At 37.9% G+C, this 21,731-nt stretch overlaps 1 protein-coding gene across 15 annotated transcripts in view; it reads right to left on the bottom strand.

Annotated features, from left to right (window-relative positions):
• rbfox1 (RNA binding fox-1 homolog 1) overlaps positions 1 to 21,731 on the bottom strand; it is a 1,583,823-nt gene that overhangs the window by 107,422 nt on the left and 1,454,670 nt on the right. For all 15 annotated transcript variants that reach the window (XM_063058997.1, XM_063058996.1, XM_063059001.1 and 12 more), the window contains one exon: positions 12,215 to 12,268. In XM_063058997.1, coding sequence (XP_062915067.1) covers positions 12,215 to 12,268 — 54 coding nt within the window. The remainder of the gene's footprint in view (positions 1 to 12,214; positions 12,269 to 21,731) is intronic.

Genomic DNA, 21,731 nt, shown 5'->3' with positions numbered 1-21,731 from the left:
TTTTTAAGGCTTTCTAATAAAATAGAAATTTTTTTTAAATTGAAAAAAATCTATACTGCCTTCACCAGGCTGAAATGCTGGGAGTTGGATTGCAGCAGAAGACCGTATCTGGGGTCATGACAGTTATCAATCTTGTGGCCAATGAAGGACCGGCTCACTAATGTCACAGCAACAAACACCAAAGAGTTTCTTTGCCATTACTACAAATGGGTATAATTTCACTTCATTTTTGCTGGATTCTCCAAAGCTTTCTTACTCTTCAGCTTTGTCAAAAGGTAACAACAGAATTACCTTTTGAGCCTTTAATTAAACCAGGGAAGTTGAACTCTAACACTGTCTGCTTAATTTTCCTCATACCCTTACATTTCAAGTGCATTTTTCTGCTGCAATAACTTCAGTCTCTCTTACAGATATCAAGCTTGCACTTGAAAATGCCTATCCTTCTGATCCAAATAGCATGTTATTCCAGATAAGCATTATACCTGTTTATAATTATTCAGGAGTAGAATAAGCCCTGATCGAACCCAAACTAATCATGTGGTTCATTACTGCATCTCATTGGTGGCTATTCTTATTATAACCAACACTGAAACAATTGCTTTTCAATAATGTACAGGAAATGGGTTTGCTGTTGTCTTATTTTAGAAACTTATTTTGGTATGTTACCACAAACTTTTGTATATGGAATGGCAATTATTTTTTTGAATTGCAAAAGGAGAATGTTAAAGTATGAAATAGGAATTTTCTGGGAAGATACAATATGCTAAATACACTGAATTTAAGCTCCATTACCAGTTGATGACTGATTACTGTTAGGGAGTTTTCTGGAGTTATGTGACTATAGTAGATATTAACTCGAACAAGAACCAGGCTTCAGTTATTATCATAAATGTAAAAAAAGTTCAGGAAGGTTTAAATTTCCCTTCAGATTTTTTGTAATATGCAGGTAGTAAATTGAAGTTAAAGGCATAGACTAAGAGATTGCATATACCAGAGCCAAATGTTAAATCAATGGTGGTATTCTGTTAATATGCTTACATCAAACCAGACAACATGGGCTAAATTATATGCACCATTGTGACTGAATTTAAACTGGCACCTCTAACGGATGTTGAGACTTAGCATACTAAACATGGTCACAGGTATAGACAATCAATAGTTTTTGAATACTTACCTGATTTGTATACTCAGAAACAGCCCTGACAACATTAATTTTGAGCAACACACACAAAATGCATGAAATGCAGGTTAGGCAGCATCTACGGAAAGGAATAAACAGTCAATATTTCCTTTCCAGTCCTGAAGAAGAGTCGCGGCCAGAAATGTCAACTGTTTATTCATTCCCATAAATGCTGCTTGACTTACTGAGTTCTTTCAGCATTTTATGTGTGTTGCTTTGGATTTCCAGCATCTTCAAAATTTCTTGTGTTTAACATTAATTTTGGTTGTCTGGAACTTCTGCCCCCAGAAGCTTTTAGACTATATTTATGTGAATTACTTTGTGACAAAGGTACTTGAACATTCATAGGTGTATCTAATTGAAAGGAAACATTGCCAATCCAAAATATTGAAGGAAATGATGCAATTGTAACTATTGAAATTGTATCAGCTGTTGTTACCTTTGACGTTAAAGGTATAAAAATGTAATGTACCTTTGGGTATGCGAGCCTCTACCAAGAATATCTCCAGAAGAATGGCTGTTTGTTCTGCTGAATGAATACTTCTATACATCAGCTTCAATGTCTCTCTGGTGACTTCGATCAGTCACAACAATTACATCATAGAATAGTTGCTCGACACAACATCAACATGGATTCTAAATATGTCACGCTGGGATAGTTGTCTATTTGACCAGGTATATAGTAATTACATATTACCTTTGTATATTCTGACTTTGTAGAAACAACTATTATTCTAGTAAAACTCCCCCAAAAAGATTATGTAACTAGATTTTTGAACTTTCAGTGTAGTTACATAAAATATACGAAAGAAAGAACAGATGTGAATTTACCTCCTCATTTTAATATACAAAATGCCTGAAATCAGTACTTTGCTGTGTAAAGCAGAGATAATAGACTGAAAACAGACTATGTTGACTGTGGCTGAAGCTTCCATATCTAACCAACAGTGTTCAACCATTAATGCTGACGTATGTCTTGGACTTCAGTCACTGGGCTTGTGGATATGGAGAGCCTGCAAGACAAGTCTCCTGCATCTGGAAATTCCAGACAGAGGCACCATCACAACATGATCCAATCTAAGTATTTCTAACATTTCCTTGGAATGTTACCATCAGGTAAATAATTTGTTGTCCATTTCTTCAGCAACATGACTGCTGAGATAGCACAATAATCTCAGAAACAAAATCTGTTAAGGCAGTAGTTCACTTGAATCTAATTTCTTTATGTTTCACTCTGGAAGAGTATTTCAATGCTGATTACAATGAAAATGTTAGCTTCGGCAGCAACTTGCATTGGACAATAAATAATACTTGCCTGTTGCCTGCCTGCGATGATTAGTCATTGAGAGATCCTGACTTTCATTTTTCACTTTAGTACAAACAGGATATCAATTTCCAAACTCAAAAGATTGGCTCATGTACTCGTCATTTCACAAACCCAATCTGATTTGATACTGAAGGACAATCTTTCCAATAATTTCCCTCATGGGAATGGGTTCATGCTCCACTGAACCACACTGATTGAGAAGTTTGTGGGATTAATCCGTATGCTCAGTCACACAAAGCATTATGTTGGAGTTTCAAAAACGTTATGGAAGAAATAACAAAAAAAATATTTTTTCTGTGGCATTTTATCAAAAAGAACACATCTTTTTGTATTGACAACTTTAAGAAAAATTGTCATTATTCTTGAAATTATGGAATAAACCTTTTTAGGTATATGAGAATAATCCATTTTTCATCATTAATTTTAATTTAGAAATTCAGATATTGTATTAAAGGTAAACTGATGAAAATATATTTAGAATTATTACTATTGCCAAAAACTGAAATTTTAATCTTATTTAATAAGTTTCTGTGCTAATTTTGTCATGCTTTTTTTGCCGAGTTTATATTCACTGAGGTTACCAATGCATGTTACACCTTATGTATTACATTACTCTATTCGTCTACTAATGATGTGCCAATGAATCATTTCACCCACTTCCAATTTTCTCTCTCCCTTCTCTGCTCTCTGCTCTGTCACATGGGAAGTTCAGTATCCTAGAAAGTGAGTTATGTATATTCAAGTAGTGCATCACAGGATTCTTGTTAAGCTTTACAGCTATACAGCCTGCTATGACTGAATATTTAATCACAAAAATGAGCTGGCAGATATGATGAACTATGTGGTTAAGCCTTGCAGCGTGTGTCTTCACCGGCAATTGAGAACTGTTGAAATCACCATTCATCAGTGCCACCCTGACAGCTTTGTATAACCTCCTGTTTTTTTTTAACTTATTTATGAAGATTAAGGATGTCTTAAATCAACAGTTTCTTCTCAGATGTATCATTTTTCCTTTTGTAAGCTGGTAAACTTTTCATTGTTTAAACAGTTGAGTTGAAAAGCTCTTTCGCAAATCATAACAACATACTACTACTTTACATTTATGCAGAATTTGTTTTTACACAGGTAGCTAATAATTAATGCTAATTTAGGATTACATTTAAATGATTCTTCACTGACCCAGTAGGTAACTCTGTTCTGTGTTGCACCAAATAATACTGCTCATCAGTAGTACCGTGAAAAGTGAGAGATATCATGGATACTGCCAGGATACCAAGCATGAGAAGTACGCAATGTTTTCCATAAGAGAAAACGTTGAACTTATCACTTTTAATTTTGAATATGATGATAAGAACACTCTCAAATATCATTTCTGATCTGTTCTGAGTAGACTGATTTCAATCACGGTGCCAAATCAGAGTCTTTATTACTAACGGGCAGGTTGGAGAATATCTAAGCAGAATTTGTGTTCCCGACTCCCTGTTAGCTCTTGCTGTGAAGTGTATGAACATGAGCGCAGATATTTTTGATTATTTATGGGAGGGCTCACTTTATTGTGATACAATGTTGAAACTCACCAGTTCTGCCATGCTACTTGGTCTCAGTGCAGGAAAGTAGCCTCAGTAAGAGATTTCTTACAGTCTCAAATAAGTACATTTCCTAAAAGTCCTGATAAGAATCTATGAGATGTAATTTTTAATTTGAAACCTTTTTATAATGGATCTATATCTAATATTTATAATATGCTGCTGGGAATGAGAAATGTTCATTTAGATAAAATTAAGAATCTTTGGGAAGAAGATTTGCGGACTTCAATTTCTGAGAAAACTTGGAATCAAATTTTTTAATTGGTCAACACTTCATCGTTATGTGCCAGCCACTCCCTCCTACAATTTAAAGTGGTTCAGAGAGCCCATATGACCAAGGATAAGTTGTCTCGTTTTTATTTAGGTATATCTCCGTATTGTAATAAATGCAATAATGGAGAAGTTTCACTCATTCATATGTTTTGGACATGTCAGAGTCTTGGAAAATATTGGAAAGAAGTACTTCAAACTTTCTCGATACTTTTCAAAGTAAACTTTAAGCCTAATCGTTTAACCGCTTTATTTGGTATTGTTGGAGGAAAGGATATTATTTCGGAGTTATCTGACTTGCACATTTTAGCTTTTATTTCTCTTATGGCCAGAAGGACGCTCTTGCTAAATGGAAAGATGCGGCCCTTCCTATTCACCCTCAATGGTTACGTGATGTGATGTCATGTTTAAATTTAGAGAAGATTCAATGTTCAATCTCTGAATCTAGCCAAGACTTTCAAACATTGTGGGGATCTTTTTTGAATTATTTTCAAAATCTTTGATTTGCTGTTAAAGCACAGATGATGACTATTGTTTTTTCCTTTTTTTTTCTTTATTAATCAGCTTTGGTTTTGGTAGTGGGTTAGATATTTTTTATATAATAAAATTACTAAATTTCAATGTTACAAATTAATTAATCTGTATGAATATAGGGTAAGAAGTCTTTATATGTGATTTAGTATAATGTATTGATATATATTTTTCTTGTACTCTGTATTCTTATATGTAAAATTAATAAAAATATTGGAAGAGGGAAGTGGCACAACTTCAGACGATCCAGTTTTAAGGTGCTCCAATAATTTAAAATCATGGTTGTGAAAGATAAAAAACACAGGCTGAACTAGAAATGCTGTTCTATTTTCTTGCACGCTTGTAATATTATTCTTGGCTTCAACTTACATGTACAATATTTTGTTTAGGATTAATTCACTCCTCTATCCAGTTTGACTACCAGCATTTAAATCTCAGCATTTAACTTCCACAAACACAGTCATAACACGGTGAAATTACTTACAACAGTTCTTGAATGTGTCACACGCTGTTGCCAATTAGATAGCAACTACTTACAGCTTGATGAATATCAGTTTTATCATCAATGTAGGTAGTTATCAAATTACTGAGTAAGAACACTGACGAGGGAAAAAAATTAATACACTCATTATAAAAGAAAAATGTGCACTAATGCAAACAGTTAACAGAGAAAGAAAAACAACTGTTTGTTTTTATATTCAAGTTGCATTGCATAATTTCAAAAAAATATCAGGGACTAAGTGTAATTATATTATAGTTGGCTACCTTATATACCATAAAAACTGCATAATTAAAAAACAACATTTTCATAAATTGAAGACAAAAAAGCAGTTTGATTTTCAGTGAAGCATGTAGATCAGATTATTTTCTTGACCAGAATTTTAATAATTGCTGTGAGCAAAACAGAGTTAAAGTTATAGGGAAGAAGAAAATCTGAACACGTTTTGGAACAATTTAAACGTTCTGTTGGCAGAGACAAATTTGATGAGATGCTCCGTGACAATGAGAATATAGAAAGATGGGCAAGCAATAGTACTGTAGGTACTAAATATTCATAACATGGGGTTGGGAAATTACTTAAAGTATGTAACATGTTGATTAATTGATAATCAACAAAAGCAGCATCCATAAGAATGGGGCAATGGTAAGAGAAAAAGGAAAAATAATTTGGCTCAAAACATAATAGCACATTCGCAATGTCTGTCACTGTTTGTATCATTCCACTGTTAAGCTCACAAATATGGAGAAAAAATAAACACAAAGGATTCTGCAGATGCTGGAAATTGAGGGCCACATGACGCAAAATGCTGGAGGAGCTCAGCAGGTCAGGCAGCATCTATGGAAATGAATAAACAGTTGGGCTGTGACCCTTCATCAGGACTAGAAAGGAAGGGGGAAGAAGCCACAATAAAAAGGTTGGGGGGTGGGGGGAGTGGTACAAGCTGGAAGGATCCCTGCTCTGTAAGTTCAATTTTAACTCATGAGATGTGTGTATCACTGGCCATGCCAATATATACAGATTGTTGCAGAGGAGGTATTGGAGTACCTCAGCAGTAGCGATAATATGAGACACAAGAAATTCTGCAGATGCTGGAAATCTTGGGTCAGCACACACAAAATGCTGGAGGAGCTGAGAAACTCAAGCAGCAATAATGGATGGAAATTAATAGTCAATGTTTCAAAGAGACCGTTCATCAAAACTGGAGAGGAAGAGGGCAGAAGCCCAAATAAAAAGGTAGTGGGATGGTGTAGGAACACCAGCTGGCAGGTAATGGGCAAGTCCAGGAAAGAGGGGAAAGGTAGTTGGGTAATAATATAATGCTTATACTCCGCCATTTTGTAATTAGCAACATTCTAGGATTTTCTCCCAGTGATGACGGAGGAATGACAATCTTTATCAAATTGAGGGTATTGCAACTTGGAGGTGACATTTCCATGCATCTGCTGCCCTTGTCCTTTAGACGGTAAAGACCAATGGCTTGGAAGGTGTAGGGAAAAATATGAAAACTTGTCGCAGTGTATTCCAGATCAGATGCATGCTGAATTTATATGCCATAGGCATGGACACGGTGAGTGGGGTGTTAATCAAGAAGGCTGTTTCAAATTGGATAGTGTGAAATCACACAAGTATTGTTGGCAATTGGCAAGTGCTCTGTCTACATCATACTAAGTGGAGAGAAAGTCACTTACCACTGAGTATTCAACCTCCAACCATCTCATGGCCACAATATTTACAGTATGTGGCTGGCCCAGTGAACAATTGGCTCAGAAGATGTTAATTAGTGAAGGAATCAAGAGGAGAATTTATTGTTAGATTCTCTTTTATCGGAGATGATTATTGTCTGGGATTATTATAGTGTAAATACTACTTGCTGCTTAACAAATGTTGTATAGGTTTTGCTGTATGCAAGTTCATTATCAGAAAAAGCTGGAAATGGTGTTGAACACTGCTTCTGAAGGGGAAGGAGCCTGCAGATCTGCTTGCAGTAATAGTCTGCAGCTTTAACCTGAAACTCCCCGTTGCTTTCAATGAAATTGTTAGATTTGTCTCATTAACACAAAATAATTTCTTGCACAATCATTTATGAATGGATAATTTATCTTGCATGGACCCTGTTAATTACGTGATTTGTGATCTTGAAAGAAAATGAAACTTGCGTATTAATTTTGCTTGTCTAGATTATTTCTTGAAGTTTTATAATTCTATTTTCTTACTTGTGCTAATTATTATTGTTTGCTCCTTTCTAAATACACTCTCTTTCTTTCACTACCCTTCTGCTTCCATTTTGACTTAATTTCTCTCGTCACTCATTATATTGTTTATTTTACATATAACTTTCACTGGCTAATTTGAGAATACTCATACTTAATTTTGATGAGATTTTGGATAATTTGTTGATACTGTTGCCTCCCGTTCAATGGATTTGTGTGAGGGAAGTCATGTTTGGTGAATCTTTTAGCATTTTTTGAAGAGATAGCCAAATGGATAGATAAGGGGCATACTAAGGGGATAGATATGCAAGTCATTCAACAAGGTCTTGCATGACAGACTGGTCTGGAAGATACGGTACTTTGGCTCAGAACTAGGAAGCAGAGACTGGTGTTTGAAGGTTGTTTCTCAGAATAGAGACTGGTGACTTGTGGTATGTCACAGGATTGGTGTTGGGACGCTTGTTATTCAGAATTTATATAAGTGATTTGTATGTGAATTCACAAAGCTTGATTAGTAAATTTTGGAACTGTTGTTGTCAGTGAAGAAGATTATTGTAAATTTTGGGGGATCTTGGCCAAGGAGTAGCAAATGGATTGCAATACAGATACTGTGAGGAGATGCATATTGGAAAGTAAAACCAGTGTAGGGCTATGAAAGGTGGGGTGCTAGGGAGTCCAATGGAACAGAGGGACCCAGGAGAACAAGAGCAAAATTCATTAAAAGCTGTATCTCAGGTAGACATAGTGGTGAAAAGGGTGTTTAGCATGTACAGTCTTGGTCACCCTATTATAGAAAAGATGTGGTTAAGCTACAAACAGTGTAGAAAAGATTTATGAGGGTGTTGCCAGGATGGGACAGCTTGAGGAGTAGGGAGAGGTGGACCAGGCTTGGTCTTTATTCCTTAAAACATAGGAGAATAAGGGGTAACCTTATAGGAGTATTTAAAATTATAAGGTGAATACTAACAGTCTTTTCCTCAGGGCAGGGGAATAAATTTAGGCTGGATGGGGAAAGATTTAAAAAGGACCTGAACAGCAGCTTTTTTCACACAAAAGGTGGTGAGAATATGAAATGAACTCCCAGAGAAAGTGTTTGATGCCGGTACAAGAGTATAATTTAAGAAGCATAAAAAGTGTTCAGAGGCATAGATGGGGTATATGGTAAGAAACGTTTTCTCTCTTTTAAAGGTGTCAAAGTCAAAGGGCACAGGGTTAGGGTAAGGGATAAGAGGCTAGAAGTGTCTTAAGAAAGAAATTTCCCACCCTGTAATGCACTGCTTGTTTTTTAAAGATGCTACAACACAATATTTAAGAAGCACGTGGGCAAGCACTTGGACAGCCAAAACAAAGACACAGAAGACTATGGCCCAAGAACTACTGTGGACACAATAGGGTCTTTTAAGAGTCTCCTGGATAGGTACATGGAGTTTAGAAAAATAGAGGGCTATGGGTAACCCAAGGTAATTTCTAAAGTAAGTACATGTTTGGCACAGCATTGTGGGCCTAAGGGCCTGTATCATGCTGTGGGTTTTCTATATTTCTAGGTACATACCTGGAGGGGAAGGGCCTGGAGGACTACGAGTTGAGCATAGGAAATTAGAACTAACTACGTGGACAATGGGGACGTCATGGATTCAGGCTGAATGGCCTGCTTCAATGTCGTATTGCTCGAGGAGCCTCCAAATTCATTTCAGATTTCTCTCTATTTACTCCAAGAAGTAAAGCGTTGAAGGGTGGGGAAAAGCAAATCCTTGCCATAATTACTTAATCTTCACTCCACAATCTTATTATCCCATCAGCAGCTCCAGCAATTTCTGTACCTTTAGGGCAGTTATTTTGGGTACACTTTTGATCAGAGAGAAATTAGGAGATTTTTTTTAAAGATAAAGTGTATCTCCAGTCAATTGTTGTGAGATTACTGTTCATTTATTAAATTATTGAAAGATAATACAAAGAAAGATCTTGGAGAACATAAGATACAGAAGCAGAATTAGGCCATACAGCCCATCGTGTCTGCTCCACCATTCGATCATGGCTTATTTATTTTCCCTCTCAACCCCATTCTCCTGCCTTCTCCCTGTAACCTTCAACATTCTTACTAATCAAGAACTTATCAACCTCCACTTTAAATATACACAATGACTTGGCCTACACAGCCATTTGTGGCAATGAATTCAAACGCTTCACCATGCTCTGGTTAAATAAATTATTCCTTATTCTGTTCTGAAGGGACATCCTTCTATTCTGAGGCTGTGCCCTCTGGCCCTAGACTCTCCTAATCATTGAAAACTTCCTCTCCACATTCACTCTAACTATGCATTTTAAAATTCAGTAGGTGGTTTCAATGAGATGCCCCCTCAATCTTCTAATCTCCGGTGAGTACATGCCCAGAGCCATCAACCACTCCTCAGATGTTATCCTCTCATTACTGAAATCATTCTCTGAAACCCCTTCTTGACCTTCTCCAATGCTACCACATCCTTCCTTAGATATGGTACTCAAATATTATCACAATGCCCCAAATGTAGCCCGGCCAAAGTCTCAGTATTTTAGACTTGCTTATATTCCAGTCCTCTGGAAATGAATGCTAACATTGCAGTTGCCTTCCTTACTATTGACTCAACCTGAAGTTAACCTTCAGAGATTCCTGCACTAGGATTCCCAAGTCCTTTTGAACCTTCAATTTCTGAATTTGCTTCCTGTTTAGAAAATAGTCTTTAGCCATATATTATGATAGTGTTTGCACTAGGGTTAAGTGGAAGACAATACTATTTATCTCAATAAGGAATGGTTATGTGTAGTTTTAGTGAATTGGCAGAGTGTCAATAAAATTCTCAAGGACCCTCACTAGCTTCTGAGATTCTCTATTTTTCCTGTTAGTACTGAAATTGGTCGTCTCAGATCATTTCCAAGTCTCTTATTTTACATCTGTTTGGAGAACAAACAGCATGTTAGACCAATTATACCTGTATTAATTTATGCAGCAGGGTTGACTCTAACCTAAGTAAACATTAATTTACAGTATGGTGGTAAGGTTTCCATTTAAACAGTGGTATAAAATCTGCCTTACAAGTCGTGACCACTAGCCAACCTCATATAACAGTGCAAATATATCCAATTATAGACACTACTCCATCTACAACTAGCTTTACCCCTTCACATGCCAATTTAACATTGGGTTTAAATATTGAAGTCCAAGTTGAAACCACCAATGAAACAACCCAAGGAGGCCAAACACATTCCGACTGATATCACTGTCAATCTCTCATGTGAAATGTATTTGCTTTCCATTACATCCAGCAATGGTTCCAAAATATGCAGAGATAACTTGCAAAAAAAAAAAATCCATTTCTTGCAACTTCAGGAACTGTGTTATTGCCAAATAGAACTAATTGCAAAACATGCAAATACTTATGAACCTGCAATCAAGTTCCTTATCCAATCTTCAAACAAACAATATTAAAGTCATATGTAGCAGATGCAGCACAGATCTAAGTGATCTGAAATAACCAAAACTCTACCTCAGTTATTGGGTTTCAATGTCAGCAAAATCAGACTAGGTGCAAAACAGGTATCAACTCCAAAAGTGCCTCTTATTAACAAGAAAAGCTGCGATTGCGACTCTGCAAATTGTCACCTGTAGACTTCAGTACTAAGTATTAGGAATACCAAAGTAAGGAAGGACAAAGTATCTTACTGCAACAGTAGAAAGAAAGGTAATCTCAATGAACAGTAAATATAAAACAAATACATAACAAAGATGACATTTAACGTTCTATTATAGGTTATAAATAAACAATGAGACTTAAAGATATAATCTAAAATTTATGCAAGTCTGATTCCATAATGATAATAGTATTTGCCCATTTGAAATTCAAGTTGTCAAACATTTCATATCATGTTACTGATACAAGAACATCATTAATTTATGCATGTGAAATTAATTCCAATGTAAAAGAATATGCATCTGAAAAATAAGCAACTACATAATTAATTTCTTCATTCTGCCACAATATTAGCAGAGTTGAAACCACAGTTCAGTCCTAGTTAAAACTTTCAAACATTGTAGTGTATTAGCAACAGGGAAAATAGGTCACTGACTGCATTGAAGATTGAGGCATAAAATTATATAAATGATACGCTGACGTTATGAGTTGACCAACAAAACCTACAAGATGTAAAGCAGTTTATACAGACATCTCAAAAAATAGAGCCTCTCTGTACCAATAATGCCCTTTCGTTAAACAGCAAGTGGATATTCTTGATGTATACATCATTATCCATTAGCAAATGATAGTTATAAAAATTTTTTGTTTTTCTGGGTGCTCCTACTAACAATAGAACCAATTACAGCCCTGGAATTACTTCAGATACCTGTCTTGGTCTTATTAAGTTAGCACACATCTCCTTGGGTAAGTAGCAGGGAGCAAAGAATTTGTACTTGAGGAAGAAATAAATACAGCTCACCTGTGAAATTGTTACTGCCTTTAACTCCTGGAATAAATTTGAATTGGCACCAGCAGCTTAAGTTATAAACTGTGACACTGGCAAGTTGTACAAGATAATGAACCAAAACTTTGGATCAAGAATGAATTTGGGTTATCTTACCTGCATAGAATTCGGGGCTGTACACTGCACCCACAACTGGGTTTAATTTCCACCCTAAAAGAGAATTAAAAAAATATCACCATGTCACGTGGAGTTCTATTAGCGGAAGATAACATCCCTTTTGAAAGTAGATTGATTTATTCATTATGCACCCAGTGGCCACTTTATTCAAGTGGCCACTGAGTGCATGTTACTGATCTTCTGCTTCTGTAGCCAACGCATTTCAAGGTTCAACATGTTGCGTAGTCACAGATGCTCATACACCACAGTTTTAATGCGTAGTTATTTGAGTTGCAACTTGAACTTGCCTGGCCATTCTCCTGCAGCCTTTCTCATTAACAAGTCACTTTTGCCAACAAAAATGCTGCTCACTGGATCTTTTTAGCTTTTCGCACCATTGGCTGTAAACTCTAGAAACTGTTCTGCATGAAAATCGAAGGAGATCAATAGCTTATGAGATACTCAAACCACCCCTTGTCTAGCACCAACGATCATTCCAAAGTCAATGTCACTGAGGTCACATTTCTTCCCCACTCTGATGTTCGGTCCTAACGACAACTGAACCTCTTGTCTGTGTCTGCAAGTGTTTATGCATTGAGTTGCTGCCACATGATTAGCCGATTAGATGTTTGCATTAACGAGTAGGTGTACAGGTAGACTTAATGAAGTGGCCACTGAGTACACTTTATGAAATTATTTAAATAGTGTACTTTGATTTGCTATCATGGTAATAGTGAGGCCGTGTACTGAGCACAATTTATGTAAAGTAGCCAGCAACCTTGGGTGAGAAGGGATGTATGATTAAATACAGAATCCATAGGTTGCTTTCTGTGAAAGAATGGCCCAGTGATGTTGTAAAGGCAATGCCTCACTTCCTGGATCATCAAGGGCTTGCATGGCATTGTAGATAACAGCCACTAAAAGTTGAGTCATGTCTCTATAAGACTAAGCACCCTGTGAATGATGCACATGTGAGTTACTGCCAAACATCTCTCCTAGCCATGAAAATTAACTGCTAGAAATAGGGTAGAAGTTTGTCAAACACATGATATAGTACCCTTCCTCTCTGCTACACCAAGTTATGAGGCTTTCAGAACAGCAACTGCAAGAGGCAAATTTGTTCTTTTGTTTTGGAACATTAATCCTGCATTCACTAGCAATATTCACAAGATTTCTCAGTTTAGTGCATCTCTTCAGATTTGCTATCTGGAAATTTAAAATGTTATTCTGTATGGAATGTGAACAAGCAGACAGGAGAAAGTTAATGGTTTCAGTGACATAATAAAGAGTTTTCCATAGTGTAAACAGTATGCGTAACTATTATTATGCTTGTAACAAGTATAGTGGAACATTTAAATTTTTGTTTTTAAACTGCACCAGAGATGTCATGCACATTAATGAGAGTATTCGGAGGTCCATCTTTTCAGCCTGATATATTTTCCAACCCTTTAATGCAGCTTCACTGTTCCTGTAGTTGTGGGACTTTTATTTTCTGTACCTCTGTCACAATAGAAATAATGAACCTTCTCACAGAGAAAGTCAGAAATGGCTTTCTTAAGCCCCATTCTCTGCCTTGCCCCATGAATCTGATTAAAGCTGTTGCTGTTTGAAAGCATCATTGATTAGTTTCCCCAGCAGAGATTCTAGTATAAGCTATTTGAATGCATTTCATATGCTGCTACCATTGGCATCAAAGACCTGACAGATTTCTCTCAGATTTTAAGTTACACTAATGGTCTCTCAATTTGTCCAAGAAAAATCCTCTGAGACTCAGATCAATGTTCACAGCTGAAAGGTTGCCTCATTTTTCATCGTCTTCCCACTCCCTCTGATAGCTGGATCATCGAACTTTCCAGCGCTGATACAGGAAGACTTCATTTATCGTGAAAATAACTGCAATTAAACTTTGCTTTGTCTTGTCTATGAGATTTGTGCGAGCCCATTACTGTGTGGGATAATCGAGTATGACGATGGTGGTTCTCTGCGAGTCTCCAGATGCCACAATGCCATAGACTGGCACGTTGAATAGCAATGTACTAGAGAGCCAAACTCAGTAAGATCCATAATTACCATAAACATCATAAGATATAGAAGCAGAATTAGGTTATTTGCTGTGGCTGATCCAATTTTCCTCTCAGCCTCAATCTCCTGCCTTCTCTTCATATTTCTTTATGCCCTGATCAATCAAGAATCTATCAATTTCTATCAATTTCTCCTTGAAATATATGTAAAGGCTTGGCCTCCACAGTTGCCTGCTTGTATTGGGGGTTTAGTAGAGGTGCTCTACACAGCTCTTTGATGATTTCTACACCTATGCATTGCATGGTGGAAGTCGGGGATAAACTAAATGTCAATGCAGCCTACTTCTGGATCTGCTGAGGTGTGGAACTCATGCATACTGAGATGAGTGTTCACTCCAGCTTCGAGTAATATAGCGCAGCCTTTTGGCCCAGCACATCCATGCTGACTAAGATGCCTATCTAGGGGAGTCCCATTTGCCTGTGTTTGGCCCATTCCATACCGTGGGTGGCACGGTAGTGTAGTGGTTAGCACAATGCTTCACAGTACCAGCAACCCAGGTTAAGTTCCCATCGTTTTCTGTAAGGAATTTGAACGCTTTCCCCATGCCAATAGCTTTTGAGACCACTTGGTGAAGGAAACCATTGAAATAAAAGTAAAGGAAAAGAATTTAAACAAAGTTGAATGTCTCACTCCAAGTAAGAACTGGAATTTCATTGTAAACAAGGTGGGACAGCAGAAACCTGATTGTATGAGGACTAATCAATCAGGAGAGATGGATGACGGGGGTATAAATATCATCCGGCTAGACATGCCCAGGCATTATCCCAGATTAAGATGGCACAGCTTGTCACCGAAACATCTGTTAAAATTTATACTTGTACCCAGCTGGAAACCCGAGGAGTTTATCTGACCGTTCAATGTCTCTGTCAGCAATGGGCTGTCAGAAGGTCATTCAAAGAGTACAGGAGCAGGGCATGAGAATCTGCCAGCTGAGGCTTGCTTGCCTCACACATCAGTCTGCTTCACTGAGCAAACCATAGTAGTGCAGCCTGGAAATGCAAACAGGGGCCACAGAAAGTAGGTCAGCTGAGAAATAGTGCAGGTGGCAAGCATGAGGAGTGGCCTGGCTTGAAGCCCATCTGGCCTATTATTGATCCAGCATTAAAAGAGCAGCTGTCAAATCTGCTCCTTTATCATGGAATTATTCAGGGTCAAGCCGAAAACAACCCAACTCAGTGGCTGAACATGTATCCCTCATTCAAATGACAAATTCTGCCCTTTTCTGTAAAGAGGAGCAGTTAATTATTTTTAAGGCATTGTTTTCATTTGAGTAGGTCTGCAAAGAAAGCAACCAAAACAATACAGCCAGCCAGATTTAGACCACAGGAAAGCCAAGGCTGAGGGCCAGTGAGCATGGATTTTGGGCTACTGCTCCTCAAACTTGAATAAACTTAATTAAATTTAAGGCGCAGCAGACCAGTTTAAGAACTGAATTCTAGGAATTCTTTCATAAAGTTCAACATTTTTATCCATTGTAGGAAGAAGTATTATCTAAACTTGTACATGCACCAAGTTAGCACCTTCACACCATCTGCCACAACTGGGCCTTCTTGGTGGGCAACATTTTAATTCCAATTCCCACTCCCTTTTTCCCTTTCTGACACGTCATTCCATGGCCTCTTCATGTGCCAAGATGAGACCACCCTCAGGATGGAGGAGCAATGCATTATATTCTGTCTGGGTAGCCTCCAACCTGATAGCATGAATATCGATTTCTCCTTCCGGTGAACAAATTCCTCCCCGCGTCCTCCCCCCCCCCCCCCCAGCCCAGCCCAGTCCCCACTCTGATCTTCCTCTTCTTTTCGCTTGTTTATTACTTTTTTCTATGTTCCATCCTCCTCCTCTTTCTCCTATTATCCACTCTCCTCTTCTATCAGATTCTATATTCTCCAGCCCTTGATCTTTCACACCCACCCAGTTTCACCTATCACCTCCCAGACAGCCTTTTTCCCCTTCCCCCACCTTTTTGATCTGGCATCTTCCCACTTTCTTCTCAGTCCTAAACAAGGGTCTCAGACTAAAACATCGCTGCGTTGATGCTGGAAAAGTGAACATACTTGCAGGCTGCCCCCGGCATCGCTGTAGACTGTGTCAGTCATTGATGCAAGACGATGCATTTCACTATATGTTTCGAAGTACTATATGTGGTGACAAATAAAGCTAATCTATAATCTTTAATCTTTAGTATTCAGGATACATGAATGCCTTATTAGTCCTACTTGAGAAGCCCATTGATGTCTGAGAAGTCTTACGTCTTCAAAACTGGTTTCTCAGTAAAGTTTTTTCTTGGTATTTTTCACTCAAAGATGAAGGCAGTGAAAGCCGGGAAAAGTGGTCTGATGTTCAGTAATACGGTTTATGATTCGAAGAGCTATAAAATATCAGAGAGTGGGATTCAGCCTCTGCAAGTTAGAGATCAATTCACCTAACAATATCTTATTACCCTTTCCAGTACACTTAATGGTAATGCTGGGTTAGGACATTAGTGAATGGAGTGCTACTACTTGAGAAGGGAAATGAGCAAAGTAAAGCTAGTTTGTAAGAAGTTAGGAAACACAACCTTGCAGAATGGTTGTTGAACATTTGGATCATTTAATTAGTTTAAATTGTGGCCCTATGGATTTTTGATTACTAAAATAATCAAAAAAGGATGAAAGGATTTTCTGATTAACCAAGAAATCACATAACGCAGGAGTGCTCAGGGGGTCGAATGGCTCACACCTCAGAACTGTCTGCATCTAATGAGTGAAGGAATCTTGGATTTTAACAATGGGTAAATAAATTTCACTTTTTTCCTTCATCTACTATACTTGTAAATTGGTTTGTAAATTGTTGAGTCAAAGTCTGGTTGATAACAGCTACTAGATCTATTGGAGTTTCTTAGCCACAAAGGCTAAATTGATGAAGAATTCGACTTCAAATATTACATTACTTTTAAGTTGTATCTTGTTTGTGCAAGTGATTTTTTAAAATTTATTTCTGTACCTGTCCTAAAAATAACATTATATTTGAAGTGATTGGGCCTTAGTCTCCTACTGAAAGCAATGGATTACAACACTAACAACAGGAATTCTGCAGATGCTGGAAATTCCAGCAACATACATCAAAGTTGCTGGTGAACGCAGCAGGCCAAGCAGCATCTGTAGGAAGAGGTGTAGTCGACGTTTCAGGCCGAGACCCTTCGTCAGGACTGAAACGTCAACTGCACCTCTTCCTACAGATGCTGCTTGGCCTGCTGCGTTCACCAGCAACTTTGATGTATGTTGGTTGGATTACAACACTTAACAGTTACGGTTAAAGTTCACTCGTCTCACAATTTCCCTTTGGATTTTTGTACCCAGTTGAATTCCGAATATTAACCTGATTTTCTTTTCAATTGAAAAATATAGGAAATCTCTCTTCCAGCCAAAAATGTCCAGTCAATATTTCTAAAAACTTTCTAATTAACACTGCCATTGCCAGAGAACATATTTATACTTTGCCTTTCATGGGTGATATCTCACAGCGCAATTTCTGCATTTGCAAGTAGGTTCAGGATCTTTCCAAGGCCAAGATTCATTAATCTACTTAATTTTAAGTTACATGTTATTGCCAAAATACACAGAATTCCAATCTGAAATTAATTTGCCAATATAATTAAGTCTTCAACGCAACCAAGCCAACATCGCATTGTTACCATATCAGAGAACAACATGAGACGTGGGATGTTTCCATATTGCTTTAGCTAGGATTGGAAATATTTAGTATGTTACTAGGTTCTCAGCAGCAACTTCTTGGTATTCATATAGTTATACATGGCACAATTAAAAAGAATTGGATGAAAATTTTTGCATCATGGTTCCTTCCGTGTGCTCAGTACTAATAACTTCAATAAGCAGATTATTGCAAGTGTAGCATCAGGGAGATCTTTGGCAGCTGTCTGTCCTTACTTTCCTGAAATTCAAGAATCCAAACTCTTGCGGGATGTACTAGCTTCCAATGATGTACAGCGGATGAATGAGCAATAAATTCCACAGCTGGCACTTTCCGTTAGCTGACAGAGCTTAAATGAAGTTGCCAGTTCTGGCTTACACAAAGGAAACACTTGCAAATAATAATCCTGCAGAACTGAATCTCTGTTGTTTACTCGAAGGAAGTTGCCCAGCTACCAGCAGGAACATGGTCAGTTCCTAGTAGGATTCTAAATAAATTCAAGTGGCATTCCTTTCATTTGGAGGAATTTTTTTCTAACAAGGAACACCCTTGTGCTTTACATGCCCAATAATGTGGTAACAAAAAAAAAACAATGAATCTCTTTGATTGATTTGCATCATCAAAATAAAAGTGCTCTATACTTTCTTATGAAGCTGATGCTCCGCAGTAATGTTAATAACATTTTTTTCACACATCAACATGTGACCTGTTAATAAATGTTAGAATTGACTTCAATCAGTTGGTGATGCCTGTTGATGATGGTGTGTTCCAAATAGAACTGTTAGATTACATTATTTAAGGAAAATGATATAAATCAGTCATATAAAGTAAATTTATTGTAGACATAAAGTCTCATAGAAGAGCATGTTTTTATTTTAGTTTTCTCATTTACAGTCATCCTGTGTTTTTACCCAGGACCCAGCTACAGAGCCATCACACATGATGATATGTACTGAATGTGAGTCTTCTTCTTCGTCTTGTTTTACGGCGGTTGGCACCTAGCTTAACGGTGCATTACTGCTGCCTTCTGCTCCGGAGTGTGCAATAGACTTACGTTCTAAATCCAAATATGAGTCAATGGCTCTTATAAATATCAGACTTTTCAACATACCGATAGCACCTAGAATAATTTGCATTTATACTCTGCCAGTATAAGATCCCAAGATGATACCATGAAAATAAGGCAAAATATGAATGATAACGAATTTCTGAAATAGAAGAGAGAAAGTTGCCCAGAAATGTGTGTTACATGGCATTCTGCAGTGAAATTCTTTTGAGGGCTTGAAAGGCACCAAGGTTTTTGGTGTTGTGCCATACAACAGCACCTTTCCACACTTAACATGCTGAAAGTTCTGCCCTTCTTTTGATTTGATATATGGTCTGGATGGCATGTGTGGATCATAGGGTGCAGATTACGAGAAGGCCTTGTGGAAGGGAAGAGATCAGTACATGAAGACCAGAGGATGAAAATTAATGTCCTTAATTGGCCTAGTAATTGAACATTTAAAAAAGATATTATGAAGGTTTTACCATCTTGAAAGAAGCATGGTTCTACTTCTAGTTTTGTATCCTGACAAAGGTCATTAGGAGAATTAGCGATGTGTTCAGTGGGTGGGTTCCAGCCAAAGACCAGCTGAAGCTTACCTACCTCTAAGGCCTTGCTATACATAACTGGATCACCCTCAGGTGTGGGGTGGATGGGATGATGCTTGGGGGTGGATGTTGGCTCATGTGAGCCCTTGTTTCCATCCCAGAGAAGTCCATGAAGACAATAAATCTAAAAGGGGCTAAATGCAGCTCATCTGATCCATTTAAGAAAGACAGAAACAGCGAGCAAAACAAATTAGAAAGTCATTAAAAGGCACATTAAAGTCCTTCACAACTCTAGTCATCCAAGTACTTCATTAATAGGAAAATAGAAACCGTAAGAAGTGAGGATTATTGGGATATAGAGAATGATCAAAGGAGATGGAGGTATTCAATAAGCATTTAGCATTGGTCTGTTCTGAAGAGAAGGATATCGGAAAGGGGATCAATCCTCAAGTGAAGCAAAGATTACCAATAGTCTGATAGATAAAAGAAAACATTCAGATAATATGGCCAATCAAGGACAGGCGAAACACCGAGGATTGATGGGATGTCTTTAATGTGGAAACTATATATGGCTGGATATTATATAGTTAACTTTAATTCTCCCTGCTGCAGGTTTCATGCTCACAGACTTTAAGTTCTGGATTTGCAGCAGTCTCCTGCTACTGGCAGCTGTGAGACTCATCAACATTTTATTCTTGCATAGTGTTCCCCAAACTGATCTTAATTGCTAATCACAACAAAGATATGTAATGCCTGCCACCTCTGATCAGAACAGAAGGGCCAACAGTATCTTAGCAGATTTCTGAAGACACCCTGTGAGAGAGCAGTGTTCTTCAGTTTCCAACTGAAAATCTTGGTTTTTGTCCTCTTCTCTCATCTTCCATTCCTTCTTCTCAACCATAGTTGTCTCAGGCAGTGTCAAATCACTAGCTTCGATCACTACAACGGCTCACTTTCCCCATCCAGTATTCGCCACCTGCCTGTCAGCCCTCTTGCAAGAGTTCATCTTCAGACATATTAATTGAAACTTGGATTAAGCATTAGAGTGCTGTTGACTTTTCTCTGGAGCACAGCCTTTAGGAAGTTGAGAGTTGTGCTCCCTCATGATTGCGAGGGAATCCCCAGTTGCTGGAGCTTAAAAGGGGAAATGATATGATAACATTTAGCTATGTAACTGTTGACATTTGCCTCCAGGCTCTGGGGAGATTGTGGGCTACAAAATGGAAGGTGCAGCAAGACAAATCTAAACAAAGATACTTTGAGGAGGTAGCAGATGGGGAAACTGTACTGGATGTGGAGAATACAAAACTGACAAAAGCCTTGCATTAACTACTATGGTAGAGGAAAGGCAGCGCAGGTTCAGGGGTGTGCAAACAAGACGAAGGTACCAGGGGTGATTGCCTAAAGTAGGAGGAGTCAATTTTAGACAACCTAGCACATTTATTTTTCCTACGTTTACACACTTAGTCCAGCGGTCGTGGAGCATACGGATCCCTCCTTTGCAGAAGTCGGCGTCTTGGACCTCCAGAAGTGGTCCACAGCAGGGGTGATTGATAAGTTCGTGGTCTAAGATAGAAGGAGATGAGTTATTAACTTCAAACTTTCTGTATAATCACTCAAAGAGTTGAACTGCACGTGCATGTAACAAGAGCTGTATAACTCATCTCCTTCCACCTTAGGCCACAAACTTAACAATCACCCCTGCTGTGGACCACTTCTACAAGGAAGGGATCCGTATGCTCCACGACCACTGGACTAAGTGTGTACATGTAGGAGGGGACTATGTTGAAAAATAAATGTGCTAGGTTTTCTAAAATTGACTCCTTCTACCTTAGGCCACAAACTTACCAATCACTCCTCGTAGAATCTCTGGATTGTAAAACAGAATAGAAAATGCGAAAGTGAGGTAATGATGACATTTGAGAGTTGTTCAAAATGGATTGTAGTGTCTTCGTTTTGTGGTCCCATCAGTCATTAACTAGCTATGTAATTGACAGAAAGGCTTTGACAAAAAGTGCTAAAACTGATGCTAATACCAAAATACCAAGTACCACATATTCTTTAAAATACGAAAGGAAACGGCACAGGGATATTGATATGATAAGTAAGTGCCAGATTGATTAACATGTCAGGAAACACAAGGTGCTGC

Source organism: Mobula hypostoma, chromosome 9 (genome assembly GCF_963921235.1).
Source record: "Mobula hypostoma chromosome 9, sMobHyp1.1, whole genome shotgun sequence".
NCBI lineage: Eukaryota > Metazoa > Chordata > Chondrichthyes > Myliobatiformes > Myliobatidae > Mobula > Mobula hypostoma.
The sequence above is the reverse complement of the archived record's forward strand: the minus strand, read 5'-3'. Positions and strand labels throughout refer to the sequence as shown.